The following is a 27,012-nucleotide window of genomic DNA, read 5'->3' as shown; positions in this document are numbered from 1 at the left end:
CCTTATATTGGGAACAGTTAAACTAAGGATAGTCAGCCTAATAACACTAGGAAATTAGGCCGGGTGCCTTATGAACAACACCAATATTTCATTACTTTTAAGATAGCGATTGGTAGAGGAGAGACTGAGTCAGATGAGCTGGGAATATACTGGACCGCACCTAATGGAAGCTCTTGGCTTAAATATTTACCTATGACCCTGTTAATGCTACTAGCTATATTATTTGTATTCTGCGTATTTTACAAGGTTGTTGTTTCTTGCATTACCAAACGTGTGACTGAGCCTCTGATAAAAATGATGACTAGGCAACTTGAAATGATTGACACACACATATATATATTTCTTTATGAACTCAAGATTGTAATAGTGTAACTCTCGATATGGGAAGAAGCAACAAGAGGGAATCTTTGCCTGGACCATAGCAGACTAGTAAGACAGGTGGTCCAGAGACTTTTAGCTACTATTAGCCATGCCTAGTCCAATAATAGCAAACTGAGGATCAACAGAATCCTGGCCTGACTGAGGAAAGAGTATTCTTAGCACTGTGGGATAAAATGGTCCTGAATTGCCTCCCAAATAATGATTGAATTTATAACCATGAGGGGGCACTCCAGCTAAACGGTGTCACTCTCCATCTGATTCTGTAAGAGTTAAGTCACTAGCCACTGTAGTCCCTGTTGTTCAATACACCCTGAAAGGAGTTCAGGGCAGTGATCAGGAATGGCACTCTGTGCTCTGGGAAAACTGGTTGAACAGGCCTTCAGATAGTTAGATGTTTTCAGGAGAAAATTTTATGAATCCAAATTTCTTTCATCTTCCCGTACTTAGAAAAGCACTAGTCATTAACTGAGATATCTGTTCCTTGTGACCAGCGGCTACCTTCTACCGAGATGTGTGCCTGATTGTACTTCTCCAAAATCACATATATGCTTATCTCTCCACCTCTGTCTCTTGGGAGAGGTTCCTCAGAACTCTCTGAAAGGCAGTCTCCTGGGCCAAAGACGGTCCTCAGTAAGTCCCCAAAGAAAACTGAAACTCACAACTCTCATGTTGTGCGTTTTTATATTAGTGGGCACTTGACAATTTGACTGAGGCTGGAGACTAGCCGTTGTGGCCACAGAGCAGGAAGGAAGTCCCCTGCCCTCTCCAGAAGGCCAGCTGACTCTCATCTTCGAGGCAAAGGGTAAGTGCACCTTTGCCACGGGAAGTCTGGTCTTTGCTCTGGTGTCCTTGGCTAAGCCAGCCTCTGGTTTCCTTCCTGTTTGCTCCCTTATCTCCTCTGTCAGCACCTGGAGTCAGTTTGGACTCCAAGTATAGGAAAGGAGCTGGGGAAGAGGGGACTGCTTCAGAGGACACCTTTGCCTTTCTGTTGGAAGGGGCAGAGCCCTCAGTCACCTGGAGCCAGCAGACCTGAAGCCTTTGCATGGTCTTGTTTCCAGCAGGTAGTCTTATGTGATTCCCCCCATCAGGGTGAAAGGAGAAGTTGCAATCTGAGAATTAAGACTCGTTCTGACACCATCTGGTTTGGGGGCACACCAACCAGCGTGCTCTGTCTTTCCTTCAGGCCGATACCATCATGCATCCGTGGGTAGCCATCCTGGGCCTCATACTCCTTCTGACAGGTAAGTGAATAGGTGGGCTGTTCTTTGGAAGTGCTGAGGAAGGGGGAGTATGGGGGGTGTGTGGGTGTGGTGGGGGAGGGTAGGTGTTCTTGGGGTTTGTTGGAAGGTAATGGGGTCAACTAGTGACCACAGAACCAGGGTGACACCTTAAACCAAAGAAATTGCATAAGTGCTAAGAATTACAAAAGCTATGGGTAGGTGAACAAGGCATGATGCAGTAGAGGATGACATGTGCTGCCATTTGTGTTGAAACCAAAGAAAGGAGTAGGTAGATGGTTGTGTATGCATGAACTACTCAAGTGTATGTAGCAAAGAGTAACAGTTGTTATCACAGTGTGGAAGGGGACGGGAAGAAGAAAAGGGGATAGGGTGGGAAGGAGACGAGTGCTTTATTGTACCATTTTGTGCCGTTTGATTTTTTTTTAACCATGTGCAACTATTTCTTTTAAAAACAAAATATTTTAACTTTCCTGGCAGTCCAGTGATTAAGATTCCGTGACTGCAAAGCAGGGGGCTAGGGTTTGATCCCTGGTTGGGGAACTAAGATCCCACATGCCTCCCGGTGTGGCCAAAAAAAAAATTTAAAAAGAAAAATATGTTAATTCAAAGCATTCTGTGAGATAGGGAAAAAGTTTAGAAATAGACATATCTTAAGTTTTAAAAACAATCTCTAGAGGTGGGAATGTGAGGGAAGTACATTTTTAAATTATACTTCTAAAACTTAAATTTTTATAATTAGCATGTATTACCTTTGTAGTCCAAAAATGACATTAAGCAAAGTTAAATATTATCAGAATTCCAGTGAAAAATATAGACTCTTAATTTATGTAACAATGAGTGTTTTATTCCCAGAGCATTTCCCAAACTCACAGCTCAGTCCTAACTATGATTAACTGTTGAATCTCAGATTTCTTTCAAGGACCACCCAGACTGCATTTGGCAATTCAGGGTTTTTTAAGCCACTGCCACAGGAGAGAGTTTTCCTGCCTCTTTGTTTTTAAGAGGCAAAATTTAGTATTTGATCGAATATTCTCCGATTTTTTGGTTTCACCTGGGTAAGTGGACCTTACCACCTGCATTGCAGGGCTGTCATCAACTCACGAGAAAGGATCCCTGCTTAAATTTTTTGGATTGATCGTAAAGCATGATAAGCCTCAGTTCCTCCTGAAACTATTATAAACCCTTTTTTCTAAGAACTGATTTCTAAAGAGTTTACTAGGCTTCTGCCTTCTAGTCAATGCTGCTTTAAGTAAAACATTAGCTCTGATTTTTTTTTTTTTTAATTAAGAGAGGGGTTGTGAGGTGACTTTATTTGCAATAGCAATTTTTAAAATTGCAACAAAAATTGAAAATCAAAACTTTAAATGCAATAGACTTTTTAAAATAGATTTCAACTGAGACAGTGATTGAATCTAAGGGAGAGGAAAAGCCGCATGTATGTATTACCTATTAAATAAGCAGATACCTGTCAAACACAGGATGAAGTACACACACACTCATGCATTACTGGAGTATCATTTGTTTCAAACCTTTTGGAAAGAAATTTGGTCGTATTCACCAAGAGACTGAATATATTTCTGCCTTTTATCCCAATACTTTCTTTCTTGGAAGTCTTTTCCTATTAGGAAATAATCCTGAATACAGAAAAACGTTTATATGATGTTTTATCTACAAATATATCTAGTAAATAGTAACGCTGCTAAAGAATATGTTAACATAGAAAAATGTTTATACTAAATTTTAAAACTCAAGATATAGTCAGATGATTACAAACCAAAGAAGCTATATAAAGAAAAAAAATGAGAATGAAATTAAAGTTAAAATATTGAGACCTCATGCTCAGGTTTCTCTTTATTTACAGATGGTGTAACGTCTTACCCACGAGTGACTGGAGTGGAGGGTCAGTCTGTCAGGCTACCCTGCACCTATGGTGGAGAAGTCACGAGCATGTGCTGGGGCCAAGGGGCATGTCCTTTAACTCACTGCGGAAGTGACATTATCTGGACTAATGGATACAGTGTCACCTTTCAGAAGGACAAACGTTATAAGCTAAACGGAAACATTGGCGAAGGGGATGTGTCTTTGACCATAGAGAATGCAACCCAGGCTGACAGTGGCTTGTATTGTTGCCGTGTTGAGAAGAGAGGGTGGTTCAATGATATAAAAATCACCCTAGACTTGAGTATAAAGCCAGGTGAGCTTGTCTTCCTCCTTCCTTTGATTACTTCCTGTGGGTTCCCAGAGATAAGAGTTTTCTGTTTGATATTAACTGTCTTCCTTTATTAGGGAAAGAGGAGGTTCCTATAATCTTGTTTTCTAATAACTTTTGGAATAGAGTAACTTCTATTTGTGTAGAATGAAGTGTTAAGACCCAACACAGTCAAAAATAAATAAAATAAAAAATAAATTAATTTAAAAAAAAAGACTAACCTTGATTCAAGACCATAGTCTAGAGATCTTCCCAGTCAGCAAACTACCTCCTAAAGCAGTGCTTCAAAAATGCTAGTTGGTTCATGAAAAAGCATTCACTGTTCCACAGTGAAATATAGTGAACATTTTTATGGAGGTAAATTTATTCCACTTGAAGAACTGCCCTTTTCTCTGAGGTTATGTCTTAGAAGAATTCTCAAGTGTCCTGTCTTAACATTTTAAGACTTATAGAGAATTCATACATATAAAATAGGTAATATAAGGTCCTGTCAAGTAGATGTATCATTTGGCTTTAACAATCATCGATTCAGTCTTGTTGCATATACATTGTATAAGCCTATATAGTTTCACCCCCTCCCTCTGTCCTTTCTTGGATTTTTTGAAGCATATTTCACACCATATCACTAAATTGACTGTTGAAAAAATAAAATGGCTTTATTGCAGTATGAAAACATTTGCATCTCAATAACGTTCACCTGTTGCTTTTAAGAATTTCATAAAATCCAAAAATCTGGGAAGTTTACATTTTTCCATCTTGATGTAGACATCCTAATTTTTCTTGCCATTTGATGAAAGGAGCAGGTTCTTCAGGATTTCCTGGTTTCTGATGCTCTTTCCTAATGAATCTTCTCCCACTAAAGTCTTCTATTGACAACAGAATCCAATACCTGTGGCCTTCATAAGCTATGACTCTTTTTTGATTTAAATGAACTTGATATTGCAATCTCCCAACTTTTGTACTTGACTTGTGTCCTTTATAAAGGCAGGTAAAATAAGGTCAATTCTGATGCAGCAAATAGCTGACTCTGGGGAACCTATATGTAGGAGGCAATTTAAGGACGCCAAAAGAGGCTGGCGCTGTAGACATGTGACGAGGCAACGTGTGGAGAAGAGATTATTCTTGGAGTTGTGAAATTATCTGATTGGTCTGGCTGAATATTTTTTAAAAAGGATAGAGAAAGAAATTAGTAGGGGACTTTTTTGTTTCTTTTTGTTTTGTTTTAATTTATTTATTTTTGGCTGTGTCGGGTCTTTGTTGCTGCGCACGGGCTTTCTCTAGTTGCAGAGAGTGGGGCTGCTCTTAATCGCAGTGCGTGGGCTTCTCATTGCGGTGGCTTCTCTTGTTGCGGAGCACGGGCTCTAGGCATGCAGGCTTCAGTAGTTGTGGCTTACGGGCTCAGTAGTTGTGGCGTGCAGGCTCTAGAGCGCAGGCTCAGTAGTTGTAGCGCACCGGCTTAGTTGCTCGGCGGCATGTGGGATCTTCCCAGACCAGAGCTCGAACCCTTGTCCCCTGCATTGGCAGGTGGATTCTTAACCACTGCACCACCAGGGAGGTCCCAGTAGGGGACTTTTAGAGGGCTTGGAAATTCTTTAATAGATGAATATTTACAAAGCCACTGCTCTGTCCAGTGGGAAACGGGTCCGTAACTGAGCCAAAGTGACTCTCTGCCTCCAATCCAATTTTTTGCTTAAGTTTTCTTGCACTTTTCACAGAATCAGCTTACTTTTCAACCTTCCGTTAGGGCTCTTCCTCAGCAGCTCCTCTACCCTTAGTTTCCTAGATTCTTCCTCAGAAAATACTTACCACTGAGGAAGACACATTAGTTAAACAAGCCAATTAGGTTTCTTCCTTTTTATAGCCTTTGATCAGACTTTTTTGCTTGCTTCCTTTTTTCTCTAGATTTGATCTCAAACTGAAGGGAGGGGATTGAATTGCACTCTTCTTAAAAACCTCTAACTACACTGTTAGAGCAGGGTCAGCAAACTGTAGCCCTAGGACCAGATCAGATTATAAAACAGGCTCACCAACAGTTTTATAAATAAAGTTTTATTGGAACACAGCCACACCCATTAGTTTGTATACTGTCTATGGCTGTTTTCACACTGACAGAGTTGAGCAATTACCACTGAGATCACAGGACCCCCAAAGCCTAAAACATTTACTAATGCCTTGTACATAATAGACACTCCTAAATATTTGTTGAAAAAAACGTTTTTCTTCTTTAAGGTAAAAATTAGTTAGTTTCCAAATTAAATTGACTTCAATCCCTCAAAAGAGTTTTCACACCAATTGTCTCCTATTCAAGAGATTTGAACTTCTAATTTATAATTAGTAGAGTTGAAATTTAAGAATACTTCTTGTGGGCAAAAAAGATGCCTGGTGAGAAAAAAGTACACATTCTTGATTCAATCCTACAATTTCTGCTTTTGTGCCAGGCACTGTGTTTTGGGTTAATCCTAGTTGCAGTTCTTTCTCTGGGTAGCTCTGAGGACTTCAGTAAGTGGTTTGGAGTCCTATACCATTTCTGACTCTGGAAAGAGACAAAGTCATTAGCTTTTGTTATTATCCCTTAGGAAGGAAGGAACCTTAAAAGGTCTAGTCCACCTTCAAACCAAATGCACAAGGCATCTGTGTTATCTAGCGTTTGATAATGGTGTGAATTAATCCACATTTAGGAGGCAGGTCTGTTGGGAGGGTACCCTTAGGACTGACTGAACGGAATGCTATTTGTTTGGTAAATATTCTGGTTCTTGGGAACTACTATTTAGGTCCTAGTCACACGCCACTGAGGACAAACATGGCTTCGGGCTCTAGACTTTTTTCCCTACCTCACTGACATTTATGAAGATACATAAATCTGATATGCGGGACTAGTCTTTTCAAAGGGCTTCGATACAAATCCCAGGTGTCATTTTTTTATATCCAAACCTCCCCATATATACTCCTTTCAATGCAGCTGTTTCCTTGTTGTGAACATGTCTTCACTCCCTCCTCAGTCACATATTCTAGTTGACCAATGAGGAGAACTCTGAGTTCATGAGAGATAAGTGCTCACTTCTGCCTGGGGACAGTCCCAGTGGTTGTGTTGGTGCACAGGCCCAGCACACGACTCTTGTTTCCTGCTGCTTGATGAATCCTTGCTTTCATGTTGATTTCTAGCTCCACCTACGACAACAGTAATGACCACTATTACTCCACCAATGACCACCGCTACTACCACTCCACCAACTACCACCACTACTACTCCACCACCAACTACCACCACTAATACTACTCCATCAACAATGATCACCATTACTACTCCACCAACTACCACTACTACTACTCCACCACCAATGACGACCACTACTGCTCTACCAACAACGATGGTCACCACTGCTCCAACAACAACGAGGGCCTCTACCTCTGCTCTTCCAGTGCCAGCACCCACAGAGAACCTCCAGCCAGGTAAACAGATGTGCTTCTGAGCCCAGAAGGCTTTAAAAGGGAGGATATAGACCATCCAGGGTGTTGTGTTAAGGCAGAAGTGCAATCTGGGGTAAGGATTTGAACAGACTTCCAAACCTGGCTTCACAGAATCTGTGAGCCTCCGTCCCATGTTATATTCACCTTTTGTATGTGTAAGCATCTTCAGAGTGAGGGGACCCTATAGCTTTTTATCAGATTCTCAAAGGAATTCATTAATAGCAAAAAAAAAAAAAAAAAAAAATAGAAATAAAAAAGCCAGACCACTGATCTTGGACATCTAAGGAGGATGGTGGGGATCTGGCCCAGTTGAACACAGACTTATGAGGAAAAATAGGGAATGCCAGAACAGGGTCAGGTGAACGAGATTCTGTCCTTACAAGGAGCTCTGAATAGAGATCATTTAATCCATTCTGAAATCTCACCCAACACTTGAGGATAAGATTTCAGTGAAGTTAATGTTTACTCTAGAACCACGCTAACTGCTTTACAAGTATTAAGCCACTTCATTCTTATGACAATCCTACGCCTTGTAGGTGTGATTCAATCCTAGTTTACATTTGTGAGGACCGAGGCACAGAGTCTAAGTTCAGTGCTGACAGTTATACGAATAGAAAATGGCTGAGTCAAGATTGTCCCCTTTAATCTGAATGTTGGGCCTTTGCTGCCTTCTATTATGAACATAGAGCTTATGTTTGGATGAATTTGTCCTGATCTGGCATTCTCACTGGAAAAGCCTTCATACAATTACCCTGTCTTTTCAGGGTGTCAGTGACTTACATAGTTTTGCTTCTGGCATCCTTTAATTTATTTATGTAGCAGAGCAATGCTATTTATACTGATGACAAAGTAAACATCAGATTTAAGGACTTATGGGATTTAGAGTGCACACGTTTGTTTTTTCAATTCTGGCTACATAGTTCATAGTTCAACTTTATGTTAGATTAAAGTTTAGGTTAATACAAGTGGAGAATAATTTGACTTAAAGCTGGGGAAATAGCTTGCCATTCTGAGGACATGTTTAGGTTCAAACTTTCTATTTTTCGGATTAAAAATGTAAATTTTTAGTGGAGGTTCTCAAAGCCTCCACAACCCTTTGGCACTTTAAAGTGGCTCTGGATCCTGAGGAGTAACACAAATGTCACAACCTTTTAGCCGAAAAAGTCTGATGGAACATATCGATTTCCCTTCATTCCCGTTGAACCATGTCTATATTCAACCAGGAGGGATCTGACGGATTGGACTTTGAACTGAGTTTTAAAGAGATGTCTTTAGGTTAAAACTGGGATTTCAGAGCCATGAAACTGTAAGAAAAATAGTTTTGTTCCAGGCAGCGAACACACTAGAGCATCTGTTGACTTTCTCAATATTGATTTAGCTTCTTAATAGTTTGTGCCTGCAGAGGCGGGTGGCTTAGTGCTCCTTGTTTGGTGAACATGTGTAAGTTACGGCCTTTGTTTAAAGCAGAGTTTCAGAAGGAAAGTGTTGGTTTATGTGACCTCCTGGGGGATAGTATTAGTTGAGTCTCATAGGCATCCTGATAGTTTCCTAAAGAGTTTGAGTTTAGAGTTGAACTTTACAGTATAGAATGGAGGTGAACACTGGAGCAGATCCAGGGCAGGGGAATTTATCTTTACATCCATTCCCTCTCTGTGCTCCGGGCCCCGTCCATGCTAGTTGCCTAAAATATTCATGCACTGGTTGGATATAAAGTTGTAGGAGCAGAGGAGAAAAGAAAGATGACCACAAAGACCCAAACTAGCAGATGAAGTTAAGCTCAAGAGGTCTTTTGCATGGATTTAAGTTGACTGAAGACACTGATCATCTGACTTTCTGATTCATCCTGTTCTTAATTCCTATAGTTCCTAAAGAGAGCCACATCCTGTTACAGATTTGAGCATTAGAGGAAAGCAAAAACAAACAAACAAACCCCGCCAAAAACAAAAGACAGTTCAAAACAAGAGAAGAGATGATGTTGAAATGTGAAGACCATGGTGGGGGAGTGGAAATAGAAAGAACAGTGAGAGGCAATGAGGAAAGCCCAGGTTTGGGAACTCTTGTCCAGCCAGCACCACTAACTTGCTCTGATTTTCTGTGGTGCTCTAAGAGGAAGGGATATAAAGATCTTATTAAGAGGCAAGTGGTCAACTCTCAGGTAAAGTGAAATGTCTGATAGAAAATAAAGAGATTTCAAGAAAGGAAAAGGAAACATAACCCTGAGAACTCTTGGTGAAGCTTTTTGGTGAGAAATGGAAGATGAATCAGATAACACAGGAAATCAGTCTTATAAAAAGAGTGACCAAAACACAACTGCAGAAGGAGCCAAGGTACCAGGAACATTGCTTTGAGGCTCATTACCAAAACTCAGACATTGGACAGTACTGTCACCTTAAAGGGACCTCAAGGAATTAAATATTCTCAGTATGTTTTCCATGCTGGTCAGTGTGTGCATCTCCCTGGAAAGATGTGCAGATGGATAATTAGGAACTTGAATAAGGTGAGGAAAACCAGATTGGGGTTCTTGTGAAGCGGGGAGAGTGGATTAGTGCCTACCTCAAGGCCCTGGTCCACAAAAGTGCAACGTCGTTGGTATGAATAAAAGTTTAATTGGGTGTCCTACATAAGATGCACTGTTGTAGGCCAGGGGGATCCTAGGAGTATAAAAAATGAAATAATTCTGTCTATTGATAAGCTCTCCAGATCAGATTTATTCATGATAATGAAATACCTATGTGGCAGTATACTGCCTGAAGGCCATCCTTGAATATTTTCTAAGAAAGAGTCAAAGGGTAACTCCTGATTTTAGTTTTGTTTTTTATTTTTCTTGGGGGTGGAAATTTTCCTCCACAAATTGAACACCATTCTTCCATTCTTGTCATTCCAGTAGCTTCTTTATCTTCTACTACGCAGAGAGCGGAAACCCAGCCCACCACACAGCAAGAAACAAATATAACCGGCTCCCCATCGCACTCTTGCTCAACAGGTAACTTCCGTTTCTTTCCTGAACACCTGGGAGCTTTCAAATTTTGATGAACATCGGCACATTGTTAAGAACACGTATTCTGGAATAAGACAGATCTGCCTTGAGTGCCAACACTGGCTACTCCAGTCAGCTATGCGACTTGAACAGACGTCTTACCCTCTTTGAATCAGTTTTTATCCTTTGTAAAATGGATGGAATGTTACTGATTTTGTAGAATTCTTGCAAGGATTAAATGAGATAAAGATCTTGGGACACAGTTAAAAGGTAAGTGATAGATTTAGTGGCAATTATGACTATTACTTAGAATGTCCAGAAATACATACCACTGAGCGGCATAGACAGCTTATATGATTTGGGAACATCCACATGCATATCAGTATTTTTCTAAATTAAATGAACCAGCTTTGACTTCAAACTTAGTATTGGGCTTACTCCCTTGGGCCAGAGCCTTAAAACACTTAAATCCAAACTACGCTGGTCCGGACCAAACTGGTCACCTGTGTTTATGCTTCCTCTAAGACCCAGAGGCTATGTAGAGCCAGGAGGCTCCCCTTCTGCCTTGTCAAGTTTTCATTTCACATGGACACTTTGAGATCGGTTGAGGACACATGACACTGGCACCAAAGAGGCATGCCCCGCTGAGATTCTGCTATTCCACCCCACTGCAGAAGGAGCCAAGGTACCAGGAACATTGCTTTGAGGCTCATTACCAAGACTCAGACATTGGACAGTACTGTCACCTTAAAGGGACCTCAAGGAATTAAATATTAATTTAATTAATAATTAACAAAAGTCTTCCCCACTCTCCCCAATTTGGGTAGGTACATATTCTTTTGAGATGTAAGATTGACCTGTCTTTCCTGTGATGGAGAAAGGTGATGCTGAGTCCTGTCATCTTTACCAGCCACCTCTGTTACCTATGGTGGTAAATTTGGGGAGTGCCACATGCAGAACCCCTTTGTAATGCAGAGCTAGCTTATGTGTCCTTGTGCCTGTGATACATCCAAACAAGGTCAAGCTTTGCAAGACTCCTCGTGCCCATGACTCATCGTGCTCAGGAGTTGCCAGTCTGTAGTGGACCCCCAGTATGGCCTACCTTTTGCCAGTCATTCCTGCAAGCTGGTTAGTTTAAAATGGAGCCAAAGTGAAACTCAGAGAGGGACCAATTCACTTGGGATTAGCTAATGGTGACATTTGGTTTTGAAAGTGGACTCCTTAGTGTGAACTGTTTCCGGGCACAGAAACAAAGTGAAAGTAGATCAAAATACAAAGTAACAGCAGTAGGAGCAGCTGCAACCCACACTTTTATGCGATGAGGAAGAAGAAAGTAGGAGTGGAGAATCGTTCTCTAAAATATGTCACTAAAACCTGATCAGGGTAGAGCTTTCCAGAATGGAACAGACATTGGAGCAGCTGTGTCCTCATGACTTCTGTGACTGCTGCCATCTTGTCAGTGTCTGTGAGGCTGTCCAGCCAAATCCTTACAGTGCCCCAGTCAGAATTCCGTGGGTTAAAGCCTCACAAAGCAAAGAATGTTAATCTGGAAGGAAGTTTGGGCATCATATGGCCTGCTACCCACCTTTTGACAGATGGATATGCCAGCAAACTGTCATATATTACCTCATTTAATTCTTTCAGGGCAGACCTTCCTTACTGCCATTGCCAGACTGGGGAGGCTCTTTAGTTCTGCTTTGGGGATTGATAGCTTCCAATTCAACTGCCAGTTACTAGCTGCGTGCCCATGGGCAGTTGTTGCATTCCTCATTTTGCGTGTTTGTGAGGAAGGAAGGACATGATGTTTGGAAAGTCCATTGCACTGTGTTCCTCCCCCTATTGCTCCTTTCATTATAACATAATAGTAATAGCTGATATTTGTCTAATATGGTGTTTAGTGCATCTTCTAATGTGACAACTTTATGAGACAGACAAGTGCTATCAACAGCTTGTAGTTCAAGGTTACCCCAGCTAGAAATATAAATATATACATATACATACACACATACATAAATGTATATGCAAAGGACCTGATCAAGGTCACATTGCCAAGGGACCTTGTCAGCACTGAAGTCAAGTTTTATCTGACTCAACTCCATGTTGTTTTTATTTATTTATTTTTTATGCTGTTTTGCAACATCACCCATTCTGTACCTGAAGTACTTACTTAAGGTTATAACACAAGTCATACACAGAGCCTAGACTGTAGATATTGTCTTTGGCTCTCTAAGAAGTAGTGTCGGAATGAATAAAATGTAGACACAGTAATGTAAAGTATAAAAATTTGGGGGGATATAGTTAGTCCAGTTTCATTGCCACTGGACAGTGACTTTTTTTTTTTTTTTTTTTTTTTTTGCGGTACGTGGGCCTCTCACTGTTGTGGCCTCTCCCGTTGCGGAGCACAGGCTCCGGATGCGCAGGCTCAGCGGCCATGGCTCACGGGTCCAGCCACTCCGCGGCATGTGGGATCCTCCCGGACCGGGGCACGAACCCACGTCCCCTGCATCGGCAGGCGGACTCTCAACCACTGCGCCACCAGGGAAGCCCAGACAGTGACATTTTTATAACTTTGACTGTAGTTAGGGAATTCGTAAGACCTGCAGTATTTTCACCGAATGGGAATGCAATGTGTGTGGTGGTTATGAGCTGAGGCTATTGTCTTTTACTAGAGTTGGAAACTTTAACCATTTCAGATCTGTTTCCTCGTCTATAAAATGGGGTTTAATAAATTGGTATAAGGATGTAAAGTGGTCAGTAAAAAGAGAAACCTGTATTTGACCTATAGTTGCTTAGGAGGGCCAACAGTATATGTTCTGTATGACAAACGAGATTTTTTAAACACTATTAAAATTTGGATATTCAAAACTTTAAGGCATGATATCCTTTTATATTGGGGTTTTAGGTAGTATAAGATACTTTGGCCTTGGGGCTGATATAACGTATTTTCTAAAGCACTTCTGCAACAATGTCTAGGCACTGTGGCCTATAATGTAGGAGTTGGATGCCACCTATTTCAGATATCGTAGTACATTCACACACATTTTGAATATAAAACCAATGTAACAACTATTTTGAACGGGATGGTTCTGCTCTTTGGATGTGCAATGGCCTCTGAGCGTCCTCACTGGCAGCTTCTTAGCTGTCATGAAAATATTAATTACATAAATTTAAGTGGCAATTTTTAACCTAGTTCTGATAATGGGCCACTATGGCTCCTCTAAAATTGTAGGTAAACTTTCTGTGTACGTGCATTTTTTTCCACAGAGAGAAAAAAAAGGGTTCATTTTGGAAGGGTCCATGACAAAACTGTTTAAGAAGCACAACCTTACAGGTTAAATTAATAAATGTTAGTAACTTGGTATAACTCTTGCAAGCCTACAGCATTTAGCTATATGATTATTCAACTTTTCATTCATTACCAGAAGGCAATGTGAATATATTTGGTGTTTGCAGTGAAAATTCAATACTTTTTGTCTTTCTAATTCATTTTCCTTCTTGTTGAGCAGATGGGTATGGCACTGTGACCCAGTCTCCAGATGCCCTTTGGCATAACAATCAAACTGTAAGCATATTCCTTCCTACTTTATTAGCCAGGTTCACTTGTATGTCTCCCTGGAAGCAAGTTACATTTAGAGATTGTTATTGTAAGACTAGTCCACACATTTCAAATAAAGGAAGAAAAGAATTTGACTCTTAAATAGGGATGCTTTAATTAACTTAAAAAGTTTATATAGATGCACTAGTTGTCAGAAATACCTGAAAAGTGATATTTTACTCTCTCTCTCCACACACACACACACACACACACACACACACACACACACTACAGACTTTCTCCTGCCCAGAAAATTAGAAAAAACGAGTGAATTAATTCAAGGATCGTGCGTTAACGTTACATACCAAGGACGGCTTCAGTGATCGTTAGAGAAGTAACGCGCTTTGAATTGATGTGGTGGAATGGGGACCATCCCAACTAAAAGTATTATATAAATGAAAGTGTGCTTGCTTAAACATAGGCCCCCTAATATCCTTTTCCAGCCCAATTGTCCTCCTATATAGAAATTTTGAGGCCACTTCTGAGTCTTTCTATGCATAAACCTCCCCATATGATGACTTATTAAGGTCCTAACATCTTGAAAAAAATTTGTGATTCTGTAGGATGTTGTCATACTTTTTCCACAGTTAGATTGAGAAAAATCTTAGGGACTTTATTCTTATAATGTTCATCAAAACCTCATCTTTCTAAGTTAGAAGAATTTATCAATAGGTCCTTTACTTTTGGCTCCCTTGGGTGAACCAACTTTCCTTTTACCATGTGCAAATAATTCTTCGAACCAACAAACCTAAAGAGCTTCAGGTATGAGCGTCATCCTGATCACAATTGGTGAGAAGTTGCAGCATGGCCATTGTAAGTGAAATTCAAGCTCAGGCAAAGTGGGGTTATTTAGTGTGAGGTCAAACGGCCTTATGTTACATACCTTAGTGACAACGAGAGCAACAGTACATAGGAATGATATTGAAGATTTTAACAACTCTTATGGTATGGGCACTGATCGATCTGATGGATATGTGCTGAATTTGTATATGCCTGTTAAATAGCAGAACTGCCACAATGTAAATGACTGTTATATTGTTATAGCTGGATTAAGAAAAAAAGAAACAAACATTCTGAACAATGAGATTGTTCTTTACCTCAGTTACCGGCAGGACAGGTATGTTTAGCAGCAAGTAGAAGCAAGTTCACAACAGGCAAAATCGTGGGCTTTTTGTGTCTTGACTCTGAAGATGTCAAGGTGTCTCCCAGGTATCCTGAAACCAAGCAGCATATATTTCGACCCAGTAAATCAACTTCCTGAACTCCCTATTAGGGAGAGAATTGAACAAATACGTGAAGATGTATAAGAAAAGATGTTCCTTGCTGTTATTTATACTCATGAAAATGTTATAAACAACCTAAATGTTCAATAATAAGGGATTAATTACTTAGTCAGTTAAGCATGCCCACTTATTGCCATTAAGCATGTTGTCACTGCAGTGCATTTACTGACATGAGAAGGCAGTGTTGATTGTTAAATGAAAAAACTAACTTTTAAAATAGTGTAGGGACTTCCCTGGCGGTCCAGTGGTTAATAAAGCTCTGCGCTTCCAATGAAGCGGGTGCTGGTTCGATCCCTGGTTGGGGAGCTAAGATCCCGAATGCCATGCAGCATGACCAAAAAGTGTGTGGGTGTGTGTGTGTGTGTGTGTGTGTGTGTGTGTGTGTGTAGTGTATATACTGTAGTATATATTGAATATAGTAACTGCTTCCATTAAGAAAAACACTAGGATAAAATTCTAGAAGAGTATGTAATGAAAAATGGTAATAGTGGCTGTTTCTAGATGTTGGGATTATGGTTGATTTTTGTTTTCCTTTCTTTATGCCTAGCTGCACATTCTAAAATGAAACTGCAGTTTTCATGTAACATAATATTTTTAAAAAGGAAGCAAAGCCTGCTTCCTGTAACTCCATGTTCCATGTAACCACTTTACCCCCCACAAGTAAGGTAATTACACAGCTTTTCCCTCCCAAGACACTGGCTGTTCCCCCTTTAAGCAAGGACAGCTCATGTTGTAAGTCACCATCCTTTGTGTTCCTCATAGTGTTGATCAGGAAGTACCTAAATTATCTTTCCCAAGAACCCTATTTAACCTGCATTTGAGAGACAGAGAAACAGAGGTTCAGAGAGGATAAATAACATGTCTAGGGTCACACAGCAACTAAGTAAAAGAGCTGGAATTTTGACTCCAGAGATTAAGCTCTTATGCAGGAAGAGATTTGAGACTTAATCTTTTTCTCTGATCTTCACTTCCTTTCTGTTAAAATACCTACCCCATGGGGCCTCTTTAGGATTAGAGTTAAGTTATGTAAAGGGGCTGAACAGGATGCATGGCGTATTTCGGTTTCATTCTGGGAGGTGATGATCCCTTGCGAACCATACTAGGAGATTTAAATAAAGTTGTATTTCTTTCCAGTTGTGCAACATTTTAATTGTTAAGCAGGGCCACGTATATGAGCATCTACTTTCAAGTCCATTTATAAATACGTAGATGGAATCTTGAATTCTAGTTAAAAAAAAGTTTTGTAATCAAGGGCCAATTTTAATAATTGAACACATTCACATAGCTTGAGATAACACCACCACGTCAACTTATATAGGAACAAAAATTGTTGTTTTCTTTTTTAATATCATAAGAGGATTATTTATGAAAATAGCTTATTAATTTTTAAAAATAGGTATAATTTACATATAATAAAGCACACTGATTTGAAGTGTACAGTTTGAGTTTTGACAAATGTATACACCTCTGTAAATACCACCACAAGCAAGAGATAAAACACTTCTACCATCCCCAAATACATTTTGAATTCTAAATTGTCTTAGAATTTCACCACATGGTTATAACTTTAAATCATTTGGTCTTCCCCTCATGATCCGGAACTAGCCAAAGGCCAATAAAGATAAGTGTGTCTGTGTACATTATTTTCAGAAATGTTTTCTACCCATAATTCTAAGAAGATTTTTTTTTTTCTGATCTGCTGATGTTTCCTTAGTTTGTGACGCTGGCACAAGATCCATGGATGAGCACCAATGAGGGAGTCTACATTGGAGTCTGTGTTGCTGCCTTGGTATCATTGCTCACATTTTTGGTTTTCATGATTAGCAAAAGTAAGTCACCTCAGGACTGTGCCTGCGGGAGTTTTCTTGAGCCAAACTGCCTGTAGCCCTACACACCACATGATTTGAATTTCACATAACTTCCTTGGTTTTTACCTTGTTCTTTTTTTATTTTTTCTTTATCTTAAAATTATTGTCCCATACAGAGAAACATGATATTTAAATTCTCCATAGGAGAAATTAAATATGGAGAAATAAGTGATGATTGGGTAGAGTTGGGGTTTGGAAGGCAGCAAACCATTATAATATATAAGATGTGTTCACTCCTCCTTTCCCCCTTCCCTCAAGAACCAAGTTTTGGCCCTATAGGGGGTGAAATTGTTGAGGGTGTTACAACACCCACTTAACAGAAGAAGCAAATGGGACATTGAGAGGGATACATGATTTCAGGGCTAAGAGTAGAACAAAGGGGTTCACAAGGCAGCCATCCAGGGCCTCCTGGTCTCCTTCCACCAGTTGTGCGTGTGTGTAAAACCTGTCACCTATGGAAGAAACACAATCCCCCATTTTTTTTACAGTGAAATATAATTGCATTAAAGTAAGTTGGGATGTGTGGGTGAATACACTAAACTATTAGTAAACATGAGATACTTTATACTAAGGGGCTTATTTGGCTCCTACAGATTCAAAAAAAGTTACCTGGAGTTATCAGGCGAGGGTCCAGATTGGTTTTTTTCCCCTTCTTTTTAAAAATATTTTCTTGTAAATTAATTTTTTCAGCTTCTGAGGTCTGTACAGATTTTGTTCATATCAAAGTAATAACAGTAATAATGTACTTGTTTGGAAAAGAAATCTCATGAACTCTGTGTCTTACATGTTTAATTTTCTCTCACTTCTTCCCCAATTTAGGATATTTTTGCCTGAGTAGCAAGGTGGAGCTACTACGGTAAGGTTGAAAGTTTGTGTCAATGCTTTTTGATATTCTTACTCTAGTAAAAATAAGGATAATTTCTCTCTCCCTCTCTTTTCCTTCTGAACTCTCCATTTTCTACTCTGGATCCTGAAAAATCTAGTATATAGGACACCTCCATTGCCGTCCAACCTTCCAGTGGTATTTTTAGCATCTCTGTATTTCCCTGGAATTGCGCCAGAACTGCTCCAGAAACAGTACCTCAAACCTGACCGCTAGAGCAAGAGAACTAAATTGCAGATTTTGTTTGATGGGACATTTGAATGGGTTGTTTGGTTTGTTATTTGATTTCATTCAGGGCTTTGTTTATTGAGTGTTTATTGAATGCCTACTAAATTCCAAAGAGATGGACAAAACAGACAGAAATGTATAAATGAATAAGCAGGGTATTTTTAGAACTTGCAGAGAAATGCCATGGGGAATACAGAGCAAGGCAATAGGCTATGTGAGTGAGCCCCAACGGAGCAGAAGGCAGTTCTGCAAAGATCTGGAGGAAGATGACTCCAGGCTGAAGACATACAAAGGCACAGGCTGAGGCACGTGCTTCCAGCTCCCCACCCTTCCCACCATCCCCATTGTAATATACCCAGCCTGCTCTGTTCCTTTACATTAGTTGTTGGGCCTCATAGCATTTGAATTTTTTGCAAATCTACCCCACTGCCCAGGGAAAGTGAAATCCTCTTTGTATGCATTCATGTAGTCATTTCCCCAAACACCTGTCTGTAATGGTAGGAAACCTCTGCCTACTTCCAAATCCAAATAGCCTGCTTCATTTGGTCCAGCTTGGACTTTTTTTTTTTTTTTTTGAGATATAGTTGTTTTATAATGTTGTGTTAGTTTCTACTGTACAGCGAAGTGGAGTTCCCTGTGCTATACAGCAGGTTTTTATTAGTTATCTATTTTATACATATTGGTGAATATATGTTAATCCCAATCTCCCAATTCATCCCTCCCCACCCCCACTTTCCCCCCTTGGTGTCCATATGTTTGTTCTCTACATCTGTGTCTGTATTTTTGCCTTGCAAACTGGTTCATCTATACCATTTTTCTAGATTCCACATATATGCATTAATATACGATATTTGTTTTTCTCTTTCTGACTTACTTCACACTGTATGACAGTCTCTAAGTCCATCCACGTCTCTAAAAATGACCCAGTTTCATTCCTTTTTATGGCTGAGTAATATTCCATTCTCTATATGTACCACATCTTCTTTATCCATTCATCTGTCGATGGGCATTTAGGTTGCTTCCATGACCTGGCTATTGTAAATAGCACTGCAATGAATATTGGGGTGCACGTGTCTTTTTCAATGATGATTTTCTCTGGGTATATGCCCAGTAGTGGAATTGCTGGGTCATATGGTAATGTAGATTTTCTGATGATGGCCGTTCTAACTGGTATGAGGTGATACCTCATTGTAGTTTTGATTTGCATTTCTCTAATAATTAGTGATATTGAGCAGCTTTTCAAGTGCTTCCTGGCCATCTGTATGTCTTCTTTGGAGAAATGTCTATCTAGGTCTTCTGCCCACTTTTGGATTGGGTTGTTTGTTTTTTAGGTATTGAGGTACATGAGCCGTTTATATATTTTGGAGATTAATTCTGTGTCCGTTGATTCATCTGCAAATATTTATCTCATTCTGAGGGTTGTCTTTTCATCATGTTTATACTTTCTTTTGCTGTGCAAAAGCTTTTAAGTTTCATTAGGTGCCATTTGTTTATTTTTGTTTTTATTTCCATTACTCTAGAAGGTGGGTGAGAAAAGATCTTGCTGTGATTTATGTCAAAGAATGTTCTTCCTATGTTTCCCTCTAAGAGTTTTATAGTGTCCGGTCTTACATTTAGGTCTTTAATCCATTTTGAGTTTATTTTTGTGTAGGTGTTAGGGAGTGTTCTAATTTCATTCTTTTACATGTAGCTGTCCAGTTTTCCAAGCACCACTTATTGAAGAGACAGTCTTTTCTTCATTGTATATCCTTGTCTCCTTTGTCATAGATTAGTTGACCATAGGTGCATGAGTTTATTATCTCTGGGCTTTCTATCCTGTTCCATTGATCTAAATTTCTGTTTTTGTGCCAGGACCATATTGTCTTGATTACTATAGCTTTGTAGTATAGTCTGAAGTCAGGGAGTCTGATTCCAGATCTGTTTTTTTTTTTTTTTTTTTTTCTCAAGATTGCTTTGGCTATTTGGAGTCTTTTGTGTCTCCATACAAATTTCAAGATTTTTTGTTCTACTTCTGTAAAAAATGACATTGGTAATTTGATAAGTATTACACTGAATCTGTAGATTGCTTTGGGTAGTATAGTCATTTTCACAATATTGATTCTTCCAATCCAAGAACATGGTATATCTCTCCATCTGTTTGTGTCATCTTTGATTTCTTTCATCAATGTCTTACAGTTTTCTGAGTACAGGTCTTTTACCTTCTTATGCAGGTTTATTCCTAGGTATTTTATTCTTTTTGTTGCAATGGTGAATGGGATTGTTTCCTTAATTTCTCTTTCTGATCTTTTGTGGTTAGTGTATAGGAATGCAATAGATTTCTTTGCATTAATTTTGTTTCCTGCAACTTTACCAAATTCATTGGTTAGCTCTAGTAGTTTTCTTGTTCTTTAAAAATTGCCATTGGTAATTTGGTAAGGATTACTTTGCATCTTTAGGATTTTCTATGTATAGTATCATGTCATCTGCCAACAGTGACAGTTTTACTTCTTCTTTTCCAATTCGTATTCCTCTTATTTCTTTTTCTTCTCTGATTGCTGTGGCTAAGACTTCCAAAACTATGTTGAATAATAGTGGCGAGACTGGACATCCTTGTCTTATTCCTGATCTTAGAGGAAATGCTTTCAGTTTTTCACCATTGAGAATGATGTTGCTGTGGGTTTGTGGTATATGGCCTTTATTATGTTGAGGTACCTTCTCTCTATGCCCACTTTCTAGAGGGTTTTTATCATACACAGGTGTTGAATTTTGTCAGAAGCTCTTTCTGCGTCTATTGAGATGATCACATGGTTCTTATTCTGCAGTTTGTTAATGTGGTGTATCCCATTGATTGATTTACATATATTGAAGAATCCTTGCATTCCTGGGATAAATCCCATGTGATCATGGTGTATGATCCTTTTAATGTGCTGTTGCATTCTGTTTGCTAGTATTTTATTGAGGATTTTTGCATCTATATTCATCAGTGATATTGGTCTGTAATTTTCTTTTTTTGTAGTGTCTTTGTCTGGTTTTGGTATCAGGGTGATGGTGGCCTCATAGAATGAGTTTGTGAGTGCTCCTTCCTCTGCAATTTTTTTGGAAGATTTTGAGAAGGATGGGTGTTAGCTCTTCTCTAAATGTTTGATGGAATTCACCTGTGAAGCCATGTGGTCCTGGGCTTCTGTTTGTTGGAAGGTTTTTAATCACAGTTTCAACTTCATTACTTGTGATTGGTCTGTTCATATTTTCTATTTCTTCCAGGTTAAGTCTTGGAAGGTTATACCTTTCTAAGGATTTGTTCATTTCTTCCAGGTTATCCATTTTATTGGCATAGAGTTTGTTGTAGTAGTTTCTTATGATGCTTTGTATTTCTGCGGTGTCTGTTGTAACTTCTCCTTTTTCTTTTCTAATTTTATTGATTTCAGTCCTTTCCCTCTTTTTCTTGATGAGCTTGCCTAAAGGTTTATTTATCTTCTCAGAGAACCAACTTTTAGTTTTATTGATCTTTGTTATTTTTTCCTTTGTTTCTATTTCATTTTTTTCTGCTCTAATGTTTATGATTTCTTTCCTTCTACTAACTTTGGGTTTTGTTTGTTCTTCTTTTTCAAGTTCCTTTAGATGTAAGTTTAATTGTTTATTTGAGATTTTTCTTGTTTCTTGAGGTAGGGTTGTATTGCTATAAACTTTCCTCTTAGAACTGCTTTTGCTGCATCCCATAGATTTTGGATATCGTGTTTGTGTTGTCATTTGTGTCTAGGTATTTTTTGATTTCTGCTTTGATTTCTTCAGTGATCTCTTGGTTATTTAGTAGCATATTGTTTAGCTTCCATGTGTTTGTGTTTTTTACATTTTTTTCCTGTAATTTATTTCTAATATCATAGTGTTGTGGTTGGAAAAGATGCTTGATACAATTTCAATTTCCTTAAATTTACTGAGGCTTAATTTGTGACCCAAGATATGATCTATCCTGGAGAATGTTCCATGTGCACTTGAGGAGAAAGTGTAATGTGGTGTTTTTGGATGGAATGTCCTATAAACATCAATTAAATCTATCTGGTCTATTGTGTCATTTAAAGCTTGTGTTTCCTTATTAATTTTCTGTCTGGATGTTCTGTCCATTGGTGTAAGTGAGGTGTTAACGTCACCCACTATTATTGTGTTACTGTCAATTTCCTCTTTTATAGCTGTCAGCATTTGCCTTACATATTGAGGTGCTCCTATGTTGGGTGCATATATATTTATAATTGTTGTATCTTCTTCTTGGATTGATCCCTTGATCATTAGGTAGTGTCCGTCCCTGTGTCTTGTAACATTCTTTATTTTAAAGTCTATTTTATCTGATATGAGTATTGCTACTCCAGCTTTCTTTTGATTTCCATTTGCATGGAATATCTTTTTCCATCCCCTCACTTTCAGTCTGTATGTGTCCCTAGGTCTGAAGTAGATCTCTTGTAGACAACATATTTATGGGTCTTGTTTTTGTATTCATTCAGCGAGCCTGTGTCTTTTGGTTGGAGCATTTAATCCATTCACATTTAAGATGATTATCAATATGTATGTTCCTATGACCATTTTCTTAATTGTTTTGAGTTTGTTTTTGTAGGTCCTTTCATTCTCTTGTGTTTCCCAATTAGAGAAGTACCTTAAGCATTTGTTGTAGAGCTGGTTTGGTGTTGCTGAATTCTTTTAGCTTTTGCTTGTCTGTAAAGCTTTTGATTTCTCCATCAAATCTAAATGAGATCCTTGCCAGGTAGAGTATTCTTGGTTGTAGGTCTTCTGTTTCATCACTTTAAATATATCATGCCACTCCCTTCTGGCTTGCAGTGTTTCTGTTGAGAAATCAGCTGTTAACCTTATGGGAGTTCTCTTGTATGTTATTTGTCATTTTTCCCTTGTGGCTTTCAATAATTTTTCTTTATCTTTAATTTTTGCCAATTTCATTACTATGTATCTTGGTGTGTTTCTCCTTGGGTTTATCCTGTATGGGGCTTGCTGCACTTCCTGGACTTGGGTGGCTATTTCCTTTCCCATGTTATGGAAGTTTTCGATTATAATCTCTTCAAATATTTTCTCTTGTCCTTTCTCTCTCTCTTCTCCTTCTGGGACCACTATAATCCGAATGCTGTTGCATTTAATGTTGTCCCAGAGAATCTCTTAGGCTGTCTTCATTTCTTTTCATTCTTTTTTCTTTATTCTGTTCTGTGGCAGTGATTTCTACCATTCTGTCTTCCAGGTCACTTATCCATTCTTCTGCATCAGTTATTCTGCTATTGATTCCTTCTAGTGTATTTTTCATTACAATTATTGTATTATTCATCTCTGTTTGTTTGTTCTTTAATTCTTCTAGGTCTTTGGTAAACATTTGTTGCATCTCCTTTACCTTTGCCTCCATTCTTTTTCTGAGGTCGTGGATCACCTTCACTATCATTATTCTGAATTCTTTTTCTGGAAGGTTGCCTATCTCCACTTCATTTAGTTGTTTTTCCAGGGTTTTATTTTGTTCCTTCATCTGGGACATGGTCCTGTGCCTTTTCATTTGGTCTGTCTTTCTGTGATTGTCCAGCTTGGGCTTTAAACAGGTCTTTCTTCAATTCCAAATCCATCCCTCTTAAGCTGCCAGATGTTATTCCTAGTTCTCTTTCATTGGATGTTATTACATAGTGTTTCCTATGTCTGAGTTAATCATATGAGCCAATCCACAGAACATGCCTTGAACTATGCCAAACATATTGCAAGTGTTCCATAAACATTGGCTTTTATTATTGCAGTCATGCCCTTCACAGCAGTGAACCTGTAAACCCTTCATAGGCACTATTATTATTCTTAGTCTACAGATTGGAAAACAGGTTTAGAGATGTTAAGTAACATCCAAGGTCACACCGCACAGCAGGTAAAAGACTCAGTCTTATGTCTCTTAGAGTCCAAAACCCATACTTATAGAAATTTTTGACTATCTGCTTCCAGGAATGGAAGAAAAAAAATACTCCCTACAGGCAGAAAAGCATGAAAGATAGCATCCTTTTAGTTTATTTTTGTCCTTTTGCTGTTAACATTTTTTTAAAGTTTCACTTTTTGTCACCTAATTAGAAAAGAAAATATTTATTGTAGGAAATACTGTATAATACAGCAAAGCAAAGCAAAAGAAAACCAAAAATGAGCATTTCCCCATGAATTTATTTTTGGTGCGCCTATATCACATTGACTCATTTTGAGCTGCTGACACCTAAATGGTTTCCATACATGTGTGACTAATCCATTTAAAGATCAGAGCTGAATGAAGATGCAGTACATTTCATATCATTTCTGGGCAGGCTTAACTAATAAAAAGTAGTAACTATATACACTACAAATTATAAAAGAGTAGCAATATCAAAACTCCACAAATGACCTATTCATATTGATGTGTGAGCATATGTGTTATAAAAGTCATTTAACCCATGGCTTTCTAATTTTGACCATTAAGGCATGGTAAGATTTTTGACTCCATGATCTAGTATACACTTTGATGAAACAATACTATTTAACTATACCAGTATGCTCTGATATTTTGTATACTTATATATATTTATCTTAAAAACAGGATATAGAGCACTAAATAGATTTAATAACCCTCTCTAAAGGGTCACAGTTCACAGTTGGAAAAACACTAGCCAAACCATTTCCTAGCCATCTTTGAGAATATGTATACTGGTTTAGTACTTCAATTTGATGTCTGATGTTTGTCTTCTTAGATTTTCTTTGTTTTTTTTAAAGATATTTATTTATTTATTTGGCTGCATTGGGTCTTAGTTGTGACACATGGGATCTTCTTTGAGGCATGTGGCATCTTTTGTTGCAGTGCATGGGCTTCTCTCTAGTTGTGGTGTATGGGTTTTCTCTCTCTAGTTGTGGCACATGGGCTCCAGAGTGTGTGGGCTTTGTAGTTTGCAGCATGAGGTCCCTCTCACTGAGGCCTGCAAGCTCAGTAGTTCTGGCACATGGGCTTAGTTGCCCCATGGCATGTGCAATCCTAGTTCCCCGACCAGGGATTGAACCTGCATCCCCTGCATTGGAAGGCAGATTCTTTACCACTGGACCATCAGGGAAGTCCCTAGATTTTCAATTTTTGTATTCTATTACATGAGACTCTAGAAGGAGACCAGTCTGAGGTTTTAGAAACTACTGCTGAGGTTTTCTACTTGCTTATTAAACACTTTCCTGAAATTTCATATTCACAACTCTGAAAGCTGGTATTTATTTCATAGGCTGTGTGAATGGGCTTCTGGGAAATGCAAATACCCAATCTTGCTTGAACATAAACAAGTGCACTGCTCATACTTGAGAAGTGGTCTGCTTTTCTCTTCTTACTCATGTTATTCTTTCTGTAGTGTGATTCCGTTGAGGGACTCTCACATTGGAGCTTTGAAAAATGCAGCTCTGAAGCCTGTCCGAGCAGAAGACAATATCTACATTATTGATGACCTTCATTAAGTCATGGATCCAGTGGCCTTCTAAGGCGTTATGCCCTTGACAGTGGAAGACAGTGACCAGATATCACTGTGCCAGAGTCCTTTCATGAAGCAGGACAATTTTTCCGTCAGTTTCCCATGGCATTCCAACCAGTCGGTGATATTGGGTAGAGTGAGTCTAGCTCATCTGTGTACCGCCAACCTCTGTAACATTGTCCTAATTTTTTATACTAAAACTGGCTCAATCTTTCTGGTCATTGCAGAGCTCTCTCCAAAACATGAAATTTATTCCTTAGAATTGTACATTCTCTTTAGACCCTATGAATCCTGTTTTCTATCAAGAATTCTCCTTGGGGAGACAGAATAAACACTACTACCTCAGTTACCAAAGCTGTCAAGAAGAGCTAAATACCACTTAGAATCAACAAATCCAATTTGGGACTTAAAGGACTTAACTTGGAAGCATTTCATGATTGTAATTTTTTTTAATCAAGCAACTTCAAATGTTATATTCATTAGGGCCCCCAAAGATTTCAAATCATGGGAGCGTACAGGTTTTTATTTACACAATGGGAAAATAGAAGTGAATGTGATTTTGCCATTATAGGTATATCTGGTTTCTCAGGGCTCTGGAAATAGAAGTGCTTTCCCTGGGCCCAGGATGGGTATTTTAGCAGTTAGAAGAAGCTGGCATAGTGAATGGACCGTGGAGACACCAGGGGAAGAAAATCAATTGCCATATGATTTATGCTGTTTCGGCTACATTGGTGCCACAGTTCTAGGCACTTATGTAGACAACTGGCAGACTCTCTGATGTAATTTTTAGAATGAGGCGGGGTGGAAATAAAAGGAAAAAAGAGGGGGAGGGAGTAGTAAAAGAGGCTTTCTGACTTAGAAAAGCTAGTTTGCAAATATAATAGTGTTGTTTGAGAGTGTTACCAGTTTCAACCGAAATGCTAAGTTGTCCTCAAGCCACTTTGATTTTTAAAATTGTTTTGGAAGGATAAAGGGTCTTTTTCATATTGAATCAATTCCTGTGTTATATCTTTTTCACAGCTCAATTAAATTTTTGGTTTTTCCAGAAGAATTAGAGAAAGGCTAACGGTAAGGATATTTTTAGTCACTAGGAGCATTTCTACATGAACAGTTAACAAGACTGGAAATTAATTTCAATTTGAGTAAACCCTGAAACAACTCATGCTTGAGTTGTTTGGGAGGTGTTCAGAGCTACTCACACCAAAGTGGTCCATGAGGGCTGGATGCTTGTTTTTGAAGGTAATGTTTTTGACACTTCTGCGGAGTTCTGGGAAATTAACAGGACCTCTGAATAAAGGTTATGGGGCAAAGAAGATTGCTAAACATTGTATACTAGTTTTCACAAGTGAGACCAGACTTATCTAGTTTAAAAAATTATGTTCCAACTACAGGGATTTTTTTTTTAAATTCAAGACA

At 38.8% G+C, this 27,012-nt stretch overlaps 1 protein-coding gene across 1 annotated transcript; it reads left to right on the top strand.

Moving 5' to 3' along the window:
• The first annotated feature begins 1,576 nt into the window (after positions 1 to 1,576).
• Positions 1,577 to 25,582, top strand: HAVCR1 (hepatitis A virus cellular receptor 1). The gene is made up of 7 exons (XM_065875294.1): positions 1,577 to 1,622; positions 3,484 to 3,816; positions 10,184 to 10,282; positions 13,783 to 13,838; positions 16,869 to 16,983; positions 17,842 to 17,878; positions 25,480 to 25,582. Exons 1-7 carry the CDS (start codon positions 1,577 to 1,579, stop codon positions 25,580 to 25,582), a joined length of 789 nt encoding a protein of 262 aa, XP_065731366.1.
• Positions 25,583 to 27,012: the final 1,430 nt, after the last annotated feature.

The sequence above is a fragment of the Phocoena phocoena genome, chromosome 3 (assembly GCF_963924675.1).
Source record: "Phocoena phocoena chromosome 3, mPhoPho1.1, whole genome shotgun sequence".
Classification (NCBI taxonomy): domain Eukaryota; kingdom Metazoa; phylum Chordata; class Mammalia; order Artiodactyla; family Phocoenidae; genus Phocoena; species Phocoena phocoena.
This window is presented reverse-complemented; position numbering and strand designations above follow the sequence as displayed.

What these genes read in the sequence shown, in the direction of transcription:
- HAVCR1 (XM_065875294.1), top strand. Translation starts at nt 1,577, where the DNA reads ATGCATCCGTGGGTAGCCATCCTGGGCCTCATACTCCTTCTGACAG. An exon ending in CCTCATACTCCTTCTGACAG is followed by an intron (nt 1,623 to 3,483) that starts GTAAGTGAATAG and finishes CTTTATTTACAG; the next exon opens with ATGGTGTAACGTCTTACCCA. An exon ending in ATCGCACTCTTGCTCAACAG is followed by an intron (nt 10,283 to 13,782) that starts GTAACTTCCGTT and finishes CTTGTTGAGCAG; the next exon opens with ATGGGTATGGCACTGTGACC.